This window comes from Papaver somniferum, chromosome 6 (assembly GCF_003573695.1).
Source record: "Papaver somniferum cultivar HN1 chromosome 6, ASM357369v1, whole genome shotgun sequence".
Lineage (NCBI taxonomy): Eukaryota > Viridiplantae > Streptophyta > Magnoliopsida > Ranunculales > Papaveraceae > Papaver > Papaver somniferum.
The window spans coordinates 109,022,819-109,041,164 of record NC_039363.1 but is presented as its reverse complement, the minus strand read 5'-3'; the positions used below and the strand labels follow the sequence as shown (position 1 = coordinate 109,041,164).

At 37.4% G+C, this 18,346-nt stretch overlaps 1 protein-coding gene and 1 pseudogene across 2 annotated transcripts; both read right to left on the bottom strand.

Moving 5' to 3' along the window:
- Positions 1 to 5,984: 5,984 nt before the first annotated feature.
- On the bottom strand, positions 5,985 to 10,971 carry LOC113288810 (annotated as a pseudogene).
- Positions 10,972 to 12,215: 1,244 nt separating this feature from the next.
- LOC113288809 (tRNA-dihydrouridine(47) synthase [NAD(P)(+)]-like) lies at positions 12,216 to 16,925 on the bottom strand. 2 transcript variants are annotated; one of them, XM_026537933.1, is made up of 10 exons: positions 16,567 to 16,925; positions 16,364 to 16,474; positions 16,044 to 16,280; positions 15,496 to 15,793; positions 15,151 to 15,395; positions 13,863 to 14,135; positions 13,402 to 13,683; positions 13,187 to 13,307; positions 12,782 to 12,951; positions 12,216 to 12,664 (listed from the first exon to the last, which is right to left on the bottom strand). In XM_026537933.1, the coding sequence occupies exons 1-10, from the start codon at positions 16,846 to 16,848 to the stop codon at positions 12,566 to 12,568; spliced, it is 2,118 nt and encodes a 705-aa protein (XP_026393718.1). In that variant the 5' UTR covers positions 16,849 to 16,925; the 3' UTR covers positions 12,216 to 12,565. The 2 variants fall into 2 exon arrangements, with proteins under 2 accessions (XP_026393718.1, XP_026393717.1); XM_026537932.1 differs by having other exon boundaries at positions 15,151 to 15,401; positions 16,567 to 16,923.
- Positions 16,926 to 18,346: the final 1,421 nt, after the last annotated feature.

Sequence of the window (18,346 nt, the reverse complement as noted above, 5' to 3'; positions counted from 1 at the left end):
TATATTTCGATAAATATCTAAGCGAGTTAATCTCGGCTCGAAATATCAAATGTGTATAATCGAATACTTTATATCTATACGACTTTTGTCTCAATATAGGAGATAGAGTAGAAATAGACTTTCCGAGTGATAGATGAGTTTAAGTCTCCACATACCTTTTGTTGATGAAGTTCCACAAACTCTCCTTAGTTGTTATTTTTTTTCAATTGATGAACGCCGTAAAGTCTAAAGCTCAACTACATAATCTATCCTAGTCCGAAACATAGCTATAAGTAGAATAGAAATCAAGACTTATAGTTTTGATCACTATACAAAGGTTTTCCCAATCAGAATTTAGGTTTTGAAGCCTAGATTCTTTTTCACAGGTATTCCCTTCAAATACGGTCTCTAAGATATCCCAAGCATCTTTAGACTTCGTGCAAGTAGTCACATGATGCTGGAGATACGGGGTAATAGCATGGATGATAGCATTTAACCCGTCAGAATTTTGTTTTGCAGCAAGAACTTCTAAAGGATCATACTCATTAATATCCTTTGGAGTAGTTACACCATTCACCGTAACTAAGGGAGGATCGTAGCCACTAACAACCCGAACCCATGATTGAAAATCACGCGCTTGAAGAAAGGCACGCATAACAATTTTGCACCACAAGTAATTTGAGCCATCGAAGACTGGTGGTACGTTTATAGAGATAACACTTCTGTCCATAGAGTCATATTGTTGCAAACACAGACTTATGATGTCTTAAACGTGTTTTCCTGCTCCGATACCAATTGAAAAGGCGGGGGTCTAACTACTACACCCAATATTTCGTCGGCAATCTATATGGACCAACTCCAATATACTTTCAAGGGAATCAACTAGACAGTCAGACTCAATCTTTAGAAAAGTATATCAAAGAGTTATATCTCAATTCAATACGCAATCAAACAAATAGGAATTTTCTAGCCTGATTGAATAAGAGAAATAACTTGGACGGTATCACAAACCAATATCCAAGTGTCAATCAATTCAATCAACAACCCAAAGGCTGGACTCAAGAAATGATTGAATTTAACGCACAACTTGTGATATTTCTATTATATAATAAAATATAATGCGGAAAAGAAATAACACATACACCAAAAAAATTGTTAACGAGGAAACCGCAAATGTAGAAAAACCCCGGGACCTAGTCTAGCTTTGAACACCACATTGTATTAAGCTGCTACAGACACTAGCCTACTACCAATGAACTTCGGCTGGAATGTAGTTGAGCCCTAACCAATCTCACACTGATCAAAGTAAAATTGCGCTCCTTACGTCTCTAAACCCCAGCAGGATTCTACGCACTTGATTCCCTTAGCTGATCTCACTCACGACTAAGAATTGCTACGACCCAAAGTCGAAGACTTGATAAACCAATCTGTCTCACACAGAAAAGTCTATTGATATAGATAAATCTGTCGCCCACAGAGATACCCATGAGTTTTGTTCCGTCTTATAATAAATCAAGGTGCACATGAACCAATTGGTAAACCGGACTTATATTTCCGAAGAACAGCCAAATATTATCAATCACCTCACAATAATCTTAATCGTATGGAAGCGAAAAAAGATATCGTGGAATCACAAACGATGAGACGAAGATGTTTATGACTTATTTTAATCTTACTTATTGGAGATAAATCTCAAGAAAATCTTAGAAAAGATAATACTCAATCACGATAGTATAAGTAAGATCAGAACACGCAACTACAGAGAAAATAGTTGGCTCTGGCTTCACAATCCCAATGAAGTATTTAAGTCATTAACCTACGGGGTTTTGAAATAAACCTAAGTTTAAAGGAGAGTCGATTCTATTCGCAACTAGTATCACACATGAGGTGTGGGGATTAGGTTTCCCAGTTGCTAGAGTTATCCTTTATATAGTCTTCAGAACAGGGTTTGATAGCTTTGAAAAAAAGCAATCAATATTCACCGTTAGATGAAACCTGATCTAAGAGACAAGCTAAGTTTACTTGAACACAAAGCAATATTTCTCCACCGTTAGATAGTCTTAGCTTGTTACACACAAATGAAATGTACCTTCATTCAGATATGGATAACCGTACCTAAACGTGTACACTAGGTTGGCTCAACAATAGTTAACCGAAGTTAGCCATATGAACAATTCCATATCAACCTTATTCATCTTAAACACAACTAGTTCAAATGACTCAAATAAAACTAGTTATAGAGTTGTTCAATTGTTTATATTATCATAAAAGTATATAAGACACAATTTAAGCAAAATTGGTTTGATTCACTCGAATCAATTCATGAACATTATAGCCACGGTTTGCAAAAGATTGCATTCCTTATTATATAAATGTATTAGTTCATGGCATAACCGATTCTAAAACTTAACCCACTCAAGTATGCAAACGGGTACGCATACTTAAGTAGCCGGACTTGGACTGTGTCTGACAGTACGCGAACGGGTACGCATACTATCACACATCCAAAACATCAGTTGAATTCAGTACGCGTACGGGTACGCATATAATAATTCCCGGACTTCAACTGAGTTCGCCAGTACACATACCAAGGCTCCCGAACTTTACCTAACCTCTCCAGTACGCGTACGGGTATGCATACTGTACCGGTCTTGGATCAACATATATGCAAGTACGCATATTATGTCTACAGTCCAATTATGGTTAAGTGTTCTAAACTCTATTTCAATCACTGAAACATTCTTAGAGGATGACAATAGTTGTTTTCACAAACTATTAGCATCAAAGCTATTTTCAAGTGATTGATATAATCAATATGAAACATTGCGATTCTACATCAAATGAGATGTTCCAAGGCGATTTTCATATGATCATCTTTTGACATTCGTCAATAATATAAGATGAACTTGGTTAAAGCGAAAGCTTACCAACACATATTTCGAGAAATATGTAAAAGCGAGTTAAACTCAGCTCGAAATATCAAATGTGTATAACCGAATACTTTATAGCTATACGACTTTTGTCTTAATATATGAGATAGAGTTGAAATAGACTTTCTGAGTGATAGATGAGTTTCGGTCTCCACATACCTTTTGTGGATGAAGTTCCACAAGCTCTCGCTCCTTAGTAGTTCTTCGTCTTCAATTGATGAACGCCGTGAAGTCTCCACATACCTATAGTTTTCATCACTAAACTTGAAAAACAAGCTTGAGATAGCAACGCTTGCGAGTTTGAACAAGCAGTGCTCTAACACTTTCCATCACTGAACGTCCTTGCTCCAATTTGTTCTTCGCCGACCCCTCTTTCCAACCAACCAATCACATCGCTCATAGCCTACCGGCTTCACTCCAAATCGTTGGTCAAAGTAGGCTAGTTGAGCAGCTTTTTATAAAGGAAATTGAATTTGGACTGTCCATGGTAGTCTAAAACGATCACGGCCGTACGACTTGGCCGGTCTATTTGGCAAGCCTGGCCCCTTCCTGGCGCGACCAAACAAGTTCCATGATGTTCATGGACGGGCCCTTTATTATCTCAGCCAATCAGAACTCTCCTAACCCGCAGGAAGTGTTCACAATTACTAAGCCAAGGCAAGCCAGTCGAGCGGCCTCGAAAGGGTCTTAATTAGGTCAAGACTGTCCATGACAGTCTTAAATTGATCACAACTGCTCAACTTAGCCGGCTGAATTAGATGGTTTAGATTCAATCCTGGGCGACCAATGAGGTGTCATTATGCTCACCGACGACCCATCTTTGGCCTTGACTAATCACGTATCTCCTAGCCCGCAAGTACCGCTCTGAATCATGGGCCAAAGTATAGGCCGATCACGTTGCTTCTAAAATTTTAAATAAATTTAACGAAACCAACAACTGCCGCAAATCATCGCAACCTCTCAAGTTAACCGGCTGATTTGACCGCCCTATATTTAATTTGAGCTAATCAATGAGGTGCTATGATGACTATGTTCGTCCCTCTCCTATGAGGACCGGTCACCCCGTGCTCAACCTACACCAAATAGATCCTGGAAGCTAGTCAAAGATATCCGGTCATGCTCCTTATAAGATCGTGAAATCCGCGACTGGTCTGGGCATACTAGAACAAGATACTTTACATGCATCGATTATGCTGAAGATGCTTGCTTAATAACGATGCTTTACATGCATCGATTACAGACGATATTTTCTAAATATCGATTTTACAAATATTACCTAAAAGCACCATATGTTATTTTCTGAGCGCCGGCTCACAACAAATCTTATTCATACGGCTTGACTTACTCAAGGGCCTCATCCAGGTAAATTAAATTATATGAGTAAGCTTTTACCTGGGATCCTTAGTAATATAAATCATGTGAGTCATGACTAAGTCCTATTTCCTACAAATACTCGAGACATCAAACATGTCACAACTGGGGGATGTACATCAGGGTATTGATCTGGCGGTTTACAGCGTGCGGCGTGCAACAAAACACGGTTTTCATCACTCACCCATGATCTCCACTACTTCACAACTCCCATTTCCAACGAGATCAGTATGTTCGACTATGACTTGTATAAATAGATTTTCAATCTATTTCAACCAGAACATCAATTATCAACGCAAGTATTCAGAAACCATCCAGGATTCATAGCTTACACTTTGCAAGCAAATTCTACATTCTGATACAAGTCATAAAACTACACTTCACATAATTCATCATTCTGATCTCAACACTTTCTATGCTTCCCTCCATAAGATCAACCGTTCCCCTTCATTTTGTGACCAAAGCAAGACTGGAACGACCATTTCTTGGTTTAGGCCAGGATTGTACAGATTGATCTCTCGAATCTAAAGTACTCATGTGCAGTACATTTGTTTAGGGTTTAGATTTGATTCTCACCGGGATACCCAATTTACCATTTTCTCCAGGATCGATTCTTACTCTACTACACTAAAACAGTTAAATATCACAATCCAATGGCCTTAAAACTTTGGTAGATAGTGTGAAAATGAGGACCGTCAACGGATCCGTCCTCTTCTTTGAAAGAAAGAAAATCGATTTTAAAATCATACATCTTAGAGCAAACTCAATCGAATTTGTCCACTGCCAATTTAAATATGACAAATTAGATGATGAGGGAGATACGTTGACACTTCTGTTCTCACACTATCTCGCACTAGACATATTTTTTGTCAATAAAAACCAAATGGTATCGGACTTAAAGTTAATATTTTGGGGATATGTTCCTTTTGCAAAACTCTATATACCTACCAAAGACGAGTGCACTCCGAGACGCATAACACTACCATCTAATATTTTGAAAATTAGTCGTTGAAGATCAACGATTTTTAACCATTAAAATTAATAGATGCTGAGGTTTGGTATTTCGGAATACACTCATTTTTTTGTAGGAACGTAGAGCTTCACAAGAGGAGCATATCCTCGAAATATTAGCTTCAAATCCGTAAATGTTTGATTTTTATTCACAATAAATATTTCTAAAGTGTGAGATAATGTGAGAATAAACATGCCTAAGGATCCTTCCTCGTTATGATTGATTAAATATGTTTAGATGAATATGAGAACAACTGTGGTGAACGATGGACTATCTAATGAGTGGAGCCATCAAGTTTTTTTCCGCATAGATTTTGAAGATAAAAGATCATTGAAACTTGCATTCTACTGATGAGTCACTTAATCAGGCTCAAGTTTTTGACCATAAACAAAAAATAACTGGATGAAAATAACTGTATGCCTTTACATAGCTCTGACCGGCTTGTAGCATTATGGGCACATCAAATGATTTTCAAGTCAGTTTACCTGCCATGGCATCATGTTGCTCAACAGGCGTGGTTACTGATTACTGAGTAGTGTGCACAATAAAATATCATATCACTGTCCTGTCCTGTCCCAATCTGTCACTACACACTTTCCTACCGGAGTTGCTAGCTGCTCACTGTTTCCAAGTTAAAACTGAAACAAGCCAAAATTCATTAGAAAAAGTTAAGATTTCATTGATAATGGAAGACATAATATTCTGGAATTAATTGAAGTTTTGAAAACAAAATTACAACTGCTACCAGAGTTCCCCAGCCCCAACCCATGATTGAAACATTCTCAGATAATCAGGTTAGATTTAAGATGACCTAAGATTATCTTGTTAAAGAGAATGCTTCACAGCACCAAAACATAACAAATTGGAGAGGCAAGGAAATTAAACCCTGCTTAATAAATGAAGCCAAAGACTAATATAATAGTACAATTTGTTATTGTTTTTTGCTTCTCTTTTTAGGTTAAAATCCAAAGAAGATGGAAAATTTTGGGCTGGGCAGGAGAGGAGTAGGAGCCCTCATGACTTTCTTGGCCTGCCTCTCTTTCCACCAGTTCCTCCCCCGCACAGCTGGGTGCTTTTCTTTTCTGCAGAAGGAGGCCGTCCACGCCCACGTCCGGTGCCTTTTCCAGCCACGGGCTTCTTTGCACCATTACCTCTTCCTCCTCTACCACCACCACGTTTCTTTTCTTCTACATGACCATTCTCATCATCATCTGATTCATTTTCGCTGCCACCATCATCACTCTCATCATCTTCATTTTCAGAATCTGACGAATCTTTAGACTTCTTCCTTTTATTGGATGAAACTTTAGCACCACCTTTCTTTGGTGCAGGACTTTTAGCCTTGGGTTCTGCAGTCCCTGGAGAGGGAAAGAATCAACATTAACACAAAACATGACAAAAACAGCATGACTCAATAGAATGTAAAGACTTGCAACAAACCTAAACTAAACTTACCTTCTTCAGAAGCTTTGCCATCATAAACATCAAGCTGCAGTCAGGAAAGAAAATTTAGTTACTCGCATCGGCTGTATATTTGATTTGTTATAAGGATCAACAATGCTTACCTGATCAAGCTTATCACCAACATTTGTTCTATCAACAATCACCATTGAATAAGCTGAACCACAGGCGACACTATAAAAGTAATTATACAGCCAGATCAAGGATTAGTCTTTTTTATTTGCTGGATACATCTTAAAATTTATGCAGCACATATAACACAAACAAAGAACAAAGAGCTGCCAAATTCATACCTCATTACATGCATGCCCTCAAGGCTATCAACTTTTTTGGGATTTGCTGAAGACCTACAATACAATGAGCAAACAAATCAACTATGTTAAACCACGACATCAAGAAAAGTGTAATTTTATGATGTCACCAGCCAACAGGAACATACAGAGAGTACTGAAAACCAAAACTTACTTTGGTCCCTTAGGACCGTATCCAAGCTCTCCGTTCTGAGAATGACCCCAACTTATACACGACTGATCAGCACCAACAAAATTGTGCGTGGCGCCTGAATCCATGCAACGGATATTCCAGCCGCTGATAGTGAGAAGACATGAAAATGCAGCTAATTATAGAGCTGGTGAATACATATACATGATTTATGTTGCGGCTTTTTAACATCATACGAAAACAATCAGCAAGAATAATCCTAGAATTAGTGAAACCAATTAGAAAGAAAAATTCAGTTGTAACAGCCAACAGAGGCAACCAGCTAGGCGTGTATACATATAAATATACACCAATTTTTAAAAACTAGGTTACAACTAAGTACCAAGTAACAATTAGAGTTTAAAGTTTAAACACTCTCGGAAAAAACAAGTAAGTCCTATCATCAAACCTTAAATCCATAAGAGGCTTCGCATACATCCAATCATCACCTGTACTCTTAATTTTTCCCCACATGTACATTTGCCCTCCACCTGGTAAACGCTCAACTCATTAATACGGCCTATACAAAAAATACACACTTTTTCTAACTGATCACGGTCTATAAGAGTGTATGGAGTGATAGACGCAGAAACTACATGAATAAAATTTCATTACAAATCAAGAAAACTTAAGGGAACAATGTAATTCACATCGTCTCTCAAGACAGTTCTGACTATGACATAGTACATATGTTGCCACCTCTCTCATTTTAGAAACCTTGTCAGGGTATCTTGTTCCTATATGGAAAGATATGATTTATGCCCTGCTTAGCGATGTCAAGAAAACTTAAGAGAACAGTGTAATTCACTTCGTCTCTCAAAACAGTTCTGACTACGACAGAGATGGATATGTTGTCGTTCTGTCTCTCATTTTAGAAACCTTGTCAGGGTATCTTCTCCCTATATGGTAGATACGATTTATGCGCTGCTAAGCTATGTCTAGCGCAAATGGTTGTACAACGAATAAGGCCCAGCGTACTGTATACAAAAATGATTCACTAGGAAAAACGAATAATAGAAAATGTTCCATAAACATCTATAATTTAGACTGAAATTTTTTTTTACCAGCAGTGACAGCACAGTTAAGTGCACCAGCAGCCACAACTGCATTGGGAGGTAGAATATTCTGCCTTTGGAAGACGTCCACAACACGAGGAGTCCATTCATTTCTGCTCTCTATGCCCCAGCCTGTGCACCACAAACTCAAACAGTTACAACTCAGAAAGTTAGACAAAGGTCGGACTTAAAAGCACAAAATGCATCTTTAAATGTTACTCCAGTCAAGGATATGATGGCGGAGATCCAATCATGTAACTGAAATATGAAATGAGTCAAACCTTCCATAGCCACCATAACCCCACCTGAATATACAACAGAGAGAGAGAAAGAGAGATAAATATGTAATGCCAACAACAAATGAAAACAATAGTTGACTCTCTAAAAAGCACAGCTAAAAAAAAAGTAGAGCAGTGAAGGAATACTAACGTGTAAACAAAACCCTTAGAATCCACAGCAACTGGAAGCACAAATAAATAAAAATGAATCAATTAAAATTATACTAATACAATGTGAAGAATGGAGGTAAGGCATGCATGAAGGGAGGAAGTTATGCAAAACCTGTATGGTTTGTTCCACATGCAACTTTGACAACAGTTTTCCCTGCAAAAGCAGCTATTGCTTTTGGACGAGGTTGGGCTTCATAAGCATGCTTCACAGAGCTATCTTTCGTATTGTACTGCAAGTAAAGCAACCAATCTGTTAGAATTCCTAAAGAAAACATAACTTAAAAGAATGAGGTGTGAATTGTTTCTTAGACATACCTCATTGTCTGTCCCATGTCCTAACTGACCATACTGTGGAAGACCTGCAGTTCTGAGAAACAGAAACAGTAACGCATATCCACAAGTAAACAACAAAATTTTGAAACATGGAATCCATCTAAAACAGAAAGATGACAAGAAGTGTTCCAATGCATAGTTAAGACTGCCTGAGAATCAAGTAAAGTACAACTATAGTAAACCTACAATATGGACGATCCCTCCACAGATGACAGCCACACAGTAAAATCACCTCCACAGACAACATTTGTGACTTCAGAAACTTGACTAGAAACTGGAGATTGCTCGAACTCTGCAGAAATTAATTAGAGATATGTGAGTTAATCAGCATCTGACACTGTTAAAGAAAGAATGTTAAACAAATGATACAATAATCACAAACCAACGAGACCTGCGATCAAAAAGCTTGATGATCAACTCAAAACTAGAAAGCACTTAGATAAAAACTTTAGAACTACGGAGATAATGTGTTTGACAGGGATGCACATGCTAACAATTTGGAGCGCCAATTCCAGGAGTGCTCTCCACATAATCATACTTAATTTTGGTGAGCAAGATAAATCTTTCTTTTTTTTTGTAATCCTTACAATGAACTTAACATTTCATATGTACAACTCAGTCACTACTTACACAATTTCCGACAGAATTTAAGAACTTTAGAGAAATGACTCTATAAATAGATGTGGGTGCTAGCCACTGTAGCCGCATAGCAACTAACTCAGCATATCTATAACTTTATGGGATTCCGTCAAAGAACATCATCATCAAACCGTCGAACAACTTGACTTACCATTCTTTGCTGAACCTGTTCCACATTGTCCATGTTTATTCCAGCCAAAGGCAAAGGATTTTCCGTCATTGGTCACCACCACTGTATGAGCTCTACCAGCGCCTGCTTTCATTATTTTGTGCCTGCAGCCAATGATAACCTTACATTAGTACACCACTTGACCATCAGTAGTAATTCCCACAACGCGAAGTTGTGTTTAAACAGCTCAATGAAAATGTTACATCCATATACCATATTCGAGGCAGAGGTTAGTAATAACCAACAAACCTATGGTAAGATGTCAAAAAAGTCATTGCACATAGATCCATAGACAATATGGCAACATCTAGGATGCCCCAGAGTAGTTGAATCTATGAACGTCCAAAAAAAAGTTGGTTCATATTCCCATTACCCAAAGCAGATAACCAAAAGTTCTAGCATAGAAAAGGCAAATAAATTAACTCAATATTAGAGGACCCTCCAAGCTTCACATTGTAAACACCTTTAACCTTAAAAAACCAGACATCATAATTCAAATTTCTGCACATTAAAAAAAAAAACAAAACACAGAAAAGTAAAAGCAATATCACAATCAGAAGGGTAAACTTACTTTGATAGTCCAGATACAACAGTCGGCCTATCACGCTGAATCATATCACCATGTCCCAATTGTCCCTTCTGCACAACCAAATCAAATCCAATAAGCAATTTAAACCAAACCAAATATAAGTTTTCAAAAATCAACTATCATTTTTCATTAATACCTCATTTCTTCCCCAGGTATAAACACGACCTTCAACATCCAATGCAACACAATGGCAAGATACTATAAAACACCTCAATTAAATATTTAAATCAGTAAAATGAAATTTTTAAAAAAAAAAAAAAGTAATCAATAAACAAAACACATATTCAGTAGAAACTTACCGCAACCAGCAGCAACAAAACGAATGTTAACACCAATAAGAGGTCTTAATCGAGTAGGAGAAATCAAATTTCCATCAGTAGGTCCTTTACGACCTAACGTATCCCAATTGGTTCCACCACAAAACAATAACTCTCCACCTTTTTCAACATCTTCTTCGATTATCTTTTCTTCTACTTTATTATCAGCTTCAGCGAAAACCGACATTTCTAGTAAAAAATATATCGGTACAATTCAAAAAAAGAATCAGAAGATGAGAAAATGGTAGAATGGTAACGGCTAGTTTTATTGAGGTTCTCTAGTTTAAAAAGGGCGGGAAATAGGTAGGGTTTTAATGGATTTGATGCTGGAAATAAGTTTAAACCCTAGATCTGAGAAGAAGATGAAGCAGAGCCCGAAATAAGAAAAAATGACTTTAAAAAGATATTTAAAGAAGGAATTGTGAAGGCGTGAGACTTGGTTTTTCTCTTTTTTTTTTTTTGAGAAAGAGTGGGAGAAAAAAGGGTGATTTAATTTTTATTTATCGTGGAGAATGTAAATAAAAATAAAATTTAGATTTTAGAGAGGAGAATGTTTAGATTTTTATTTTATTTTTATTTATTAAGTGTTTATCCATAATAATCTGTTTAATTTAACTTTTGAAAAAAGATTTTGGGTTTCCCGCCGGTTTGATCCAGATAATTAAAGGTAAATTTGTGAAACCCTAATTTAGTTTACTTCTTTTGTGGGGTGTGGCCTAATGGCCTTGGATGCATGGAGTGATGGGAGGAATGATAAGAATTACAAAAGGGAAAATGCGTGTATATGCTTTCCAAGGTTCAACCGAAATGTTTTATTGACATTTTTGGTAGTAGTTGATTTGATAGCCTTGGTTCATCTACCACCATTGACTTGCCTTTTATTACATGCATTTCAAAAAAAAAAAATGTGATACATTCATATTTTTTTTCAGGCAAAAATGAAAATGCAAAAATACCATTTTTTTCTGAAACGGACCGAGTAGTAATCATCAATAGCATGATTTCATTACATCTAGATTCTTGATTATGTGTACATGCACAGCCGACAGAGATTTTAATAATGCCACTGCCATGCAGCGCCATTGTTAACAAGTTTATGAAGATTGTTATCGCTTGTCACGTACAAACTAGATCGCTGCTAACACTTCTTTCCCATGGGTAATCCTGGTTTTGACCAGTAAAGTCAAAACTTAAGTCTAGATGGTCAGTACCTACCTTCTATGACCTATCCTGAACTTTTCTCTTTCATGTTTTTGTTGTGATGGGTTTATAGCACTGACAATAAGTGACAACTCCATAATCAGTGAATGTTAATGCCACACACATGAAGATAAAGAGTACAAAAGAGAAATCACATGGAACCTATGGTAGTGTTTTAACTACATGTCAAATTCATGAATCTCAACGGACTATTTCCAAAATCCCAACCACTTTGGTAAATAGTGGCTTCTATTTGTCTGACAGTCAAAATATTTAGTAAACTAGCAGTAATATTTGATCTATTCTCATGAACTGCAGCCTAAAAAGAGAGATCTTCACCTCTAAACAATGCCGTCCAAGTGGACATTACTTAAACTGTTCTATCCGTCATCTTCTGTTACGGCAACCTATTAGCTACAATTTACAAGCAAAATGTAATGTGTTTGATGGTGGATGAAAAACAAGATGTTTCTATCTGATATGTGGATTAAATTCTGCAACCACGTATAAGAGTTGCATGGGAAAGCATTCCATCACCATGACTCCTCCATATGTGAGGACCAATACAATTAAAAAAAAAATTAACCGTTTTCTGCTTTGTCATATGCGTTGGATTTGTGTTTTGGTGCAAAATGGAAGCCGGCTGGAACTTTGCCGAGCAACATCTCAGAGATCCTTATCTGCATGCACAGGTAATTGAAAACAGATACAAAAAGGTGTAAATGAAGAGCACTTTGAATTTTATAAGTACTTTTAGCTTAAAGTTTGAAGCAAAAAAATAAAAGACAAACACATACCCAGTCAGCAGCAGACTCAGAAGCCATTAGTGTCTCGAGATCATCACGACCATAGAAGCTTGGTGAACGCCAGTTCAGCTTTGAAGGGACAACATCTAATAGACCCACGGGGATATATCTATACAGATAGCTGAGCCATTCCAGCAGGAAATACCTAGTTGTCTCCACTCCTGCAGACATGAAATGAAATTCAGTATACCTTGAGGCACGAGTCATAATTGCATTTACAGTAGAAAGAAGAAAAAGTATTAGATACAAATACTGGGAACTGCATAAACTTTTATCTTCATTTTCAATTGTGGGCATGCTCCTGATCATCATTATCCCCATAATTCTGTGAGCCGCTCAAGACTGAATATATGGAAACATTTGGTGGATACATTTCAATAGAAGGTTAGGGCATACCTTTGGTATCAGAACCCCAGTGTTGGAGACCACAACGGACGTAATCCTTGTAAATACCCAATCTTTCACTGGAGCTGATGTCCCAGTGCCTTTGTTCTTTGATTTCAGTAAATAACCAAGGCTGCACATATGACATAACAAGCTATTTAATCACTGACCACTAGGCTGACGCGAAAATGATCTCCTAGAACCATAGATTAATTTTCAAGTCAAACCTTGATTAGTGATCCTCGAGCAATCATGCAAGCTGAAATCTTAGGGCAGTCAGATAAGTGCTTATTCCAATCCACATATGAAAAAATATCTCCATTTCCAAGGACTTGCAACGAATCTGGAGCCTTTCTAGCACACTGGTATATGTAATCCCAATCAGCAAGTTTGCTGTACCGTTGCTGGCGTGATCGACCATGTATAGTTAGAGCAGTTGCTCCCCAACTCCCAATATCTGAAATTAATGAATCAATTCTATTTTTCCCTTCAAAATATGCTGTTCGCACCTGTGCCAAGTAAAACACAATATAACAAATCACAATATAAAAGCAGGGTAAAAAGCATAAAATAGATTCTTGAAGCATAAACTTAGTGCAGCATAGCAATTTTTGTTTATAGATAAATGTTAGGTAATCCAGATGTTTTGCAGATTATACCATTCAAAACTGTTTTTTGCAGTCTATACCTTCACGGTTATTGGTGTATCCACAGTGGCAGAAGCTGCCTTTATAATGCCCTTCATCCTCACAGGCTTAGTAAGAAGACACGAACCAGCACCTTTATCAACAACAAGATCAATTGGGCAACCCATATTTATATCAATGAAATCAACCGTACATTCACGGTCTATCAGTTCAACTGTGCGTGCTATAGTGTCTGGAAAAGATCCGCATATTTGTACACCAAACAGATCCTCGGATGAATGTCGCCGCAGCAGTGCCCATTCTGAAGCCTGTCCCTATTTGTCATAAGAAAGTTGCAGCAAGGAAAGTCAAAAAGGCTATTAAAAAGTTCGAATCCTTATGTCCCAGTCTGTTTTATCATCACCATGCCAAAATGATTGACCAAGAACAATTTACTACTAACCGCAGAAAAAAAAATTAACTTGCTAGTTCTCAAGCCCCCTCCCCCCACTTTCATAATAAAAATGCAGTAAGATCGACTTCTTTTTTTAAGGAAAAGGAAGAGACTTGCAATAATTCAGTATGAGATTCAGGAAAAAGCTACAATGGTTTAATAGATTAACTTTGTGCTGCGTAATCAGGTTGATGTCTTTTGCATGTTCCGTTGTTCTTTAAGGGTCCAAAATCAAACTGGAACAGAACTAGAGACATGTACCTCTACCGTGAGTGATCCTGCTTCATGCTTGTAGAAATTTAGGTCATTTACATTTCTTTGAGTTAAGGACAGGCTTCCTTTTAACTTTGATCTGTCGAATTTGATTTGTGGGAGTTGAGGCAAGTGATCTATGTTGCTTTTTTATGATTTGGTAACAAATCATGATTAGTTTAAGCTAAACCTTTAGTGGTAATCCTAGTTAAGTGTTTTATCTGTTTATGAGCTTACTATGGTTACTGCCACATCAGGTTTAAAGTAGCTTAAAGACAGCACCATGGGGTGGACACGAGACAAGCATGACATGGACTCTCTTTTAATCTATTGAATAAAAGATAGTTTTATTAGTGCATGAGGAAATAGAGAAGACCTAGTCTAAACCTAGTAGCCTTAGTAATATGTTTTTATCTTTACACTATGTTACTACAAACCATTTTTACCATGTACGATCTTGATTAAATTTAGTGTATGTTTACCCTGGTAGCAATTCTCAGCATACGATAAGGTGCATAATCATATTTTAGTCTAAGGTAAGATATTCAGGGACTGAATTTCAGACAATTAAAACATCAGAAAGGTGAAAGTGACCATCTAACATGTCAAAAGTTAAGAGACTTAGAGGAGCCCAATATACATACCTGCAAGAGATTTGTACACATAGCCATTTCCCCACAAGTTATATCAGCTCCTAAATTCTTGCATACCCTTCTAAACGGAAGATTTCCAACAGTGGTCAGAGGTGCAAGATAAAGCTTTCCACTAAAATCAATAAGCTTCTTTTCACGGGGGTGTAGTTTCAGGCAAGCATCAGCCTCTGAGGAGATATCATCTGTTTGTGAAGCTTCTACTTCAGTACGCATCTCAAGATCATTTTTCATGGAACCTGTGCCTACAACAAGATAGCCAAAAAAAATAAGCTCAGAAGAACAATGACAGCAAAGCAAAGACAACTAAAGACAAGCAGATCAAATTTAAATACCCACCATTATCCATATCGTCAGAGCAAGGCTCTCCGTTAGAATGTTTTGCCATCTTGATGGGTCGAGGGCCATCGGTTGAAAGAGAAATCTTTACATTCCCCTCTTCCAACTTCACCTCCTCAGTGCACTCTGTCTTATTAGTGGATGCCCCATTTTCGCCAGAATCATTTTCAAAAGCAGTGCTAGACCCGTTTACAATACCTTGATCAGCTTCCACCATTTCAACCTCCCCTTCAACTTCCACCTTTTCCACCTCTCCTCCCTCTCCTTTAGCTTTACCCTTTTTCAACTTATAATTGTCCTGCAAAGAACTACGAAGTTAACAACAAAACTAAATGCAAACCACTGATGACATAGTTGTATTCTGGTTGAAGGACAATAGAATTTACAATAGCTACAAAACACAATTGAGAATAAATACCTCAGCCATGAAAAATAAAACTCTGAATCATTTTAACATATAATGCGGCACATCGGATTCAGATAACCAGATAACAAAGAAATAAGACTCATAATGTTAACCAGATTGTGTAGTCAAAATATGTTCATACCAAGATACCAAGAGCTTTGAGTTGAGCATCAGCCTTAGGGAAAGTCATAACATTCTTCCACAAAAGCTTCTGTACAGCTTTCTTTAGCTCATTTGTTTCATATCTTTCATTCCCCATACCGACAATCTCCATAGCATTCTCATCTTTATGAGTACCCGAGTATCGACAAGCTAATCCATAAGGACATGGCCCTTCAAGACTGAGAAATGGACAATTTCCCTCTAAATCTACCGGTTTCTGCATTTGCAAAAAACATGATCCAATAGAACTTTCTAAATCACATAACACATAGCAACAAGAACTTCAAAGTACAACAATACCTGAGCCTTATAAGCATCAACGTCGTGGCTGAAACGGCAATCAGTTCCATAAGTACATGAGCTAACACACCCAGTTTTCGCTACCTTGGGACATATACCAGTTTTTTTCTCCTGGAAACAATCAAACAAAAATATGAATAAACCCTGCAACTATTTTATCATCAATAGACTACTAAAATTAGTAAAAAAAAACAAACAATTACCTCTTGACGTTCTCTCTTTAATTGTCTCTTGGATTTCGTATTCTTAGAATACTTAGAATGATACCCATCGGATTCATTAGTTTCTGAAGAAACCCCGTCTTCACCTTTAACATTAGGGCAAGGTCTGGTATGTTGAGGAGGACGTAAAAACTCTTTTTTCACTGGAGCTATCGATTTTGCTATGAGTTCTTCTGGAGTTAGAACAACATTAGCTACTGGATTTGAGATTACTGTTGGTGTTTCTACTGCTTCGACCTCCTCAATAGTCGAAGCTCCATCCATGGCGTGCGGAAGTAATGGGGTTTTGGAGTGGTGTGTAAAAAAATGTAGATAGTAGTAGGAGTTTACAATTTAGGGCTTTTGCAAATGGAAGCCCGTATATTTGGCTTATGCGGGTTTTTTAAGCTGTGAGCGTAACATGCCGAGAGTTGCGCAAAGTTACACTAGCCTTGTGCAGTTGTGCTTGTGTAGACGAAGCAGAAGCAGAAGCAGAAGCAGAAGCAGTTAAATTGGTCTAACATTCTTAGAAAAGTTCCTAGTTTTTCATGTTCCTTTCCTCAATTTTCACGTATTCCAAATTGTTGCACATTTTCCTTTGTTAATTTTTTGTTTTGTTTTGTTGCACATTCTTTCGATTAAAACATGCAAAAGAATATTACTTCACTGATGTCACACACTATCTAATTCAATAATTACGCATACAATGCACCACCACACCGTAGTTAGAACATGTTTTGATAAGAAACACTACAAGGCATTGCTACAACGTGTTATCATCTTTAGAGACATCATCGCATTGTTGACTGTTCACCGGAGTATCGAGTACGCCTTACGAAAATTAAGAAGGAAAACAATATCGAACGTAACAGAAGAGCAACAAAACAACCCACCGAAAAAGTGCATCAGGTCTGAAGAGATGTACACAACAATCTTGCCAACATAACCACCTACAAGGAAGTGTTCTCAATACACCTAGACAAAGACAACCTTTAACATTGATATGAAAATCAAAAGCAGACATTCTTAACAATCCCACGGATGACGTGTACCTAAACATGAACCAAGTGCTGAATGTGACAAGGAGATCGCCGCTTGATTGTTGGTTTCAAATGAGCCGAGGCTAGCTTTCACTGTATCCACCTTCACAATCAATTTATCCTTTTCTACCTTAGCAGCATCGTATGCACGTCTCACTTCTTCCATCATGGAGCGAAGTAAATAGATCTTGTTCTCACTACCTCTTACTTCTGCTTCCAGATTCCGGCTTATCGCCTTTAGTTGTCCAACGTCACGAATTTGAGACTCAAAAAGGCGAAGTTGATCATCCAACCATGACATGTGACAATCCATAGCATAAGCGGTACTAACTTTTGTACACCATCATTGTAAGTCGGTAGAGGTAACATCATGACTAAGGAGTTCGCTTATTCGCTGAATCGTCTCCAAAAGTTCGGTGATCATAGTTGATTGTATGTACATCGAAATTTGGAAAAATTACTTTATAGAAATTATTCCTTAATAAGAGACTACATTAATTACTTCAATAGTTTCATATTTAGTGTCGCTTATCAAAAGTGGTATGTTAGACCCCTCGATTTCGCTTAGACTCTTATAAGTTATATCGAGTTCTTATGAACTTGTATGGTCTTTTTAAAATACTTGTTGTATTTTTCGTACCTTTGTCATTTTTATGACATAAAGGGAGAGAAATATATGGAGTATAAAGTGGTTTACAATCATTCGAGAAAGGATGTATATGTGTTAGAGCATTGCTCGATCG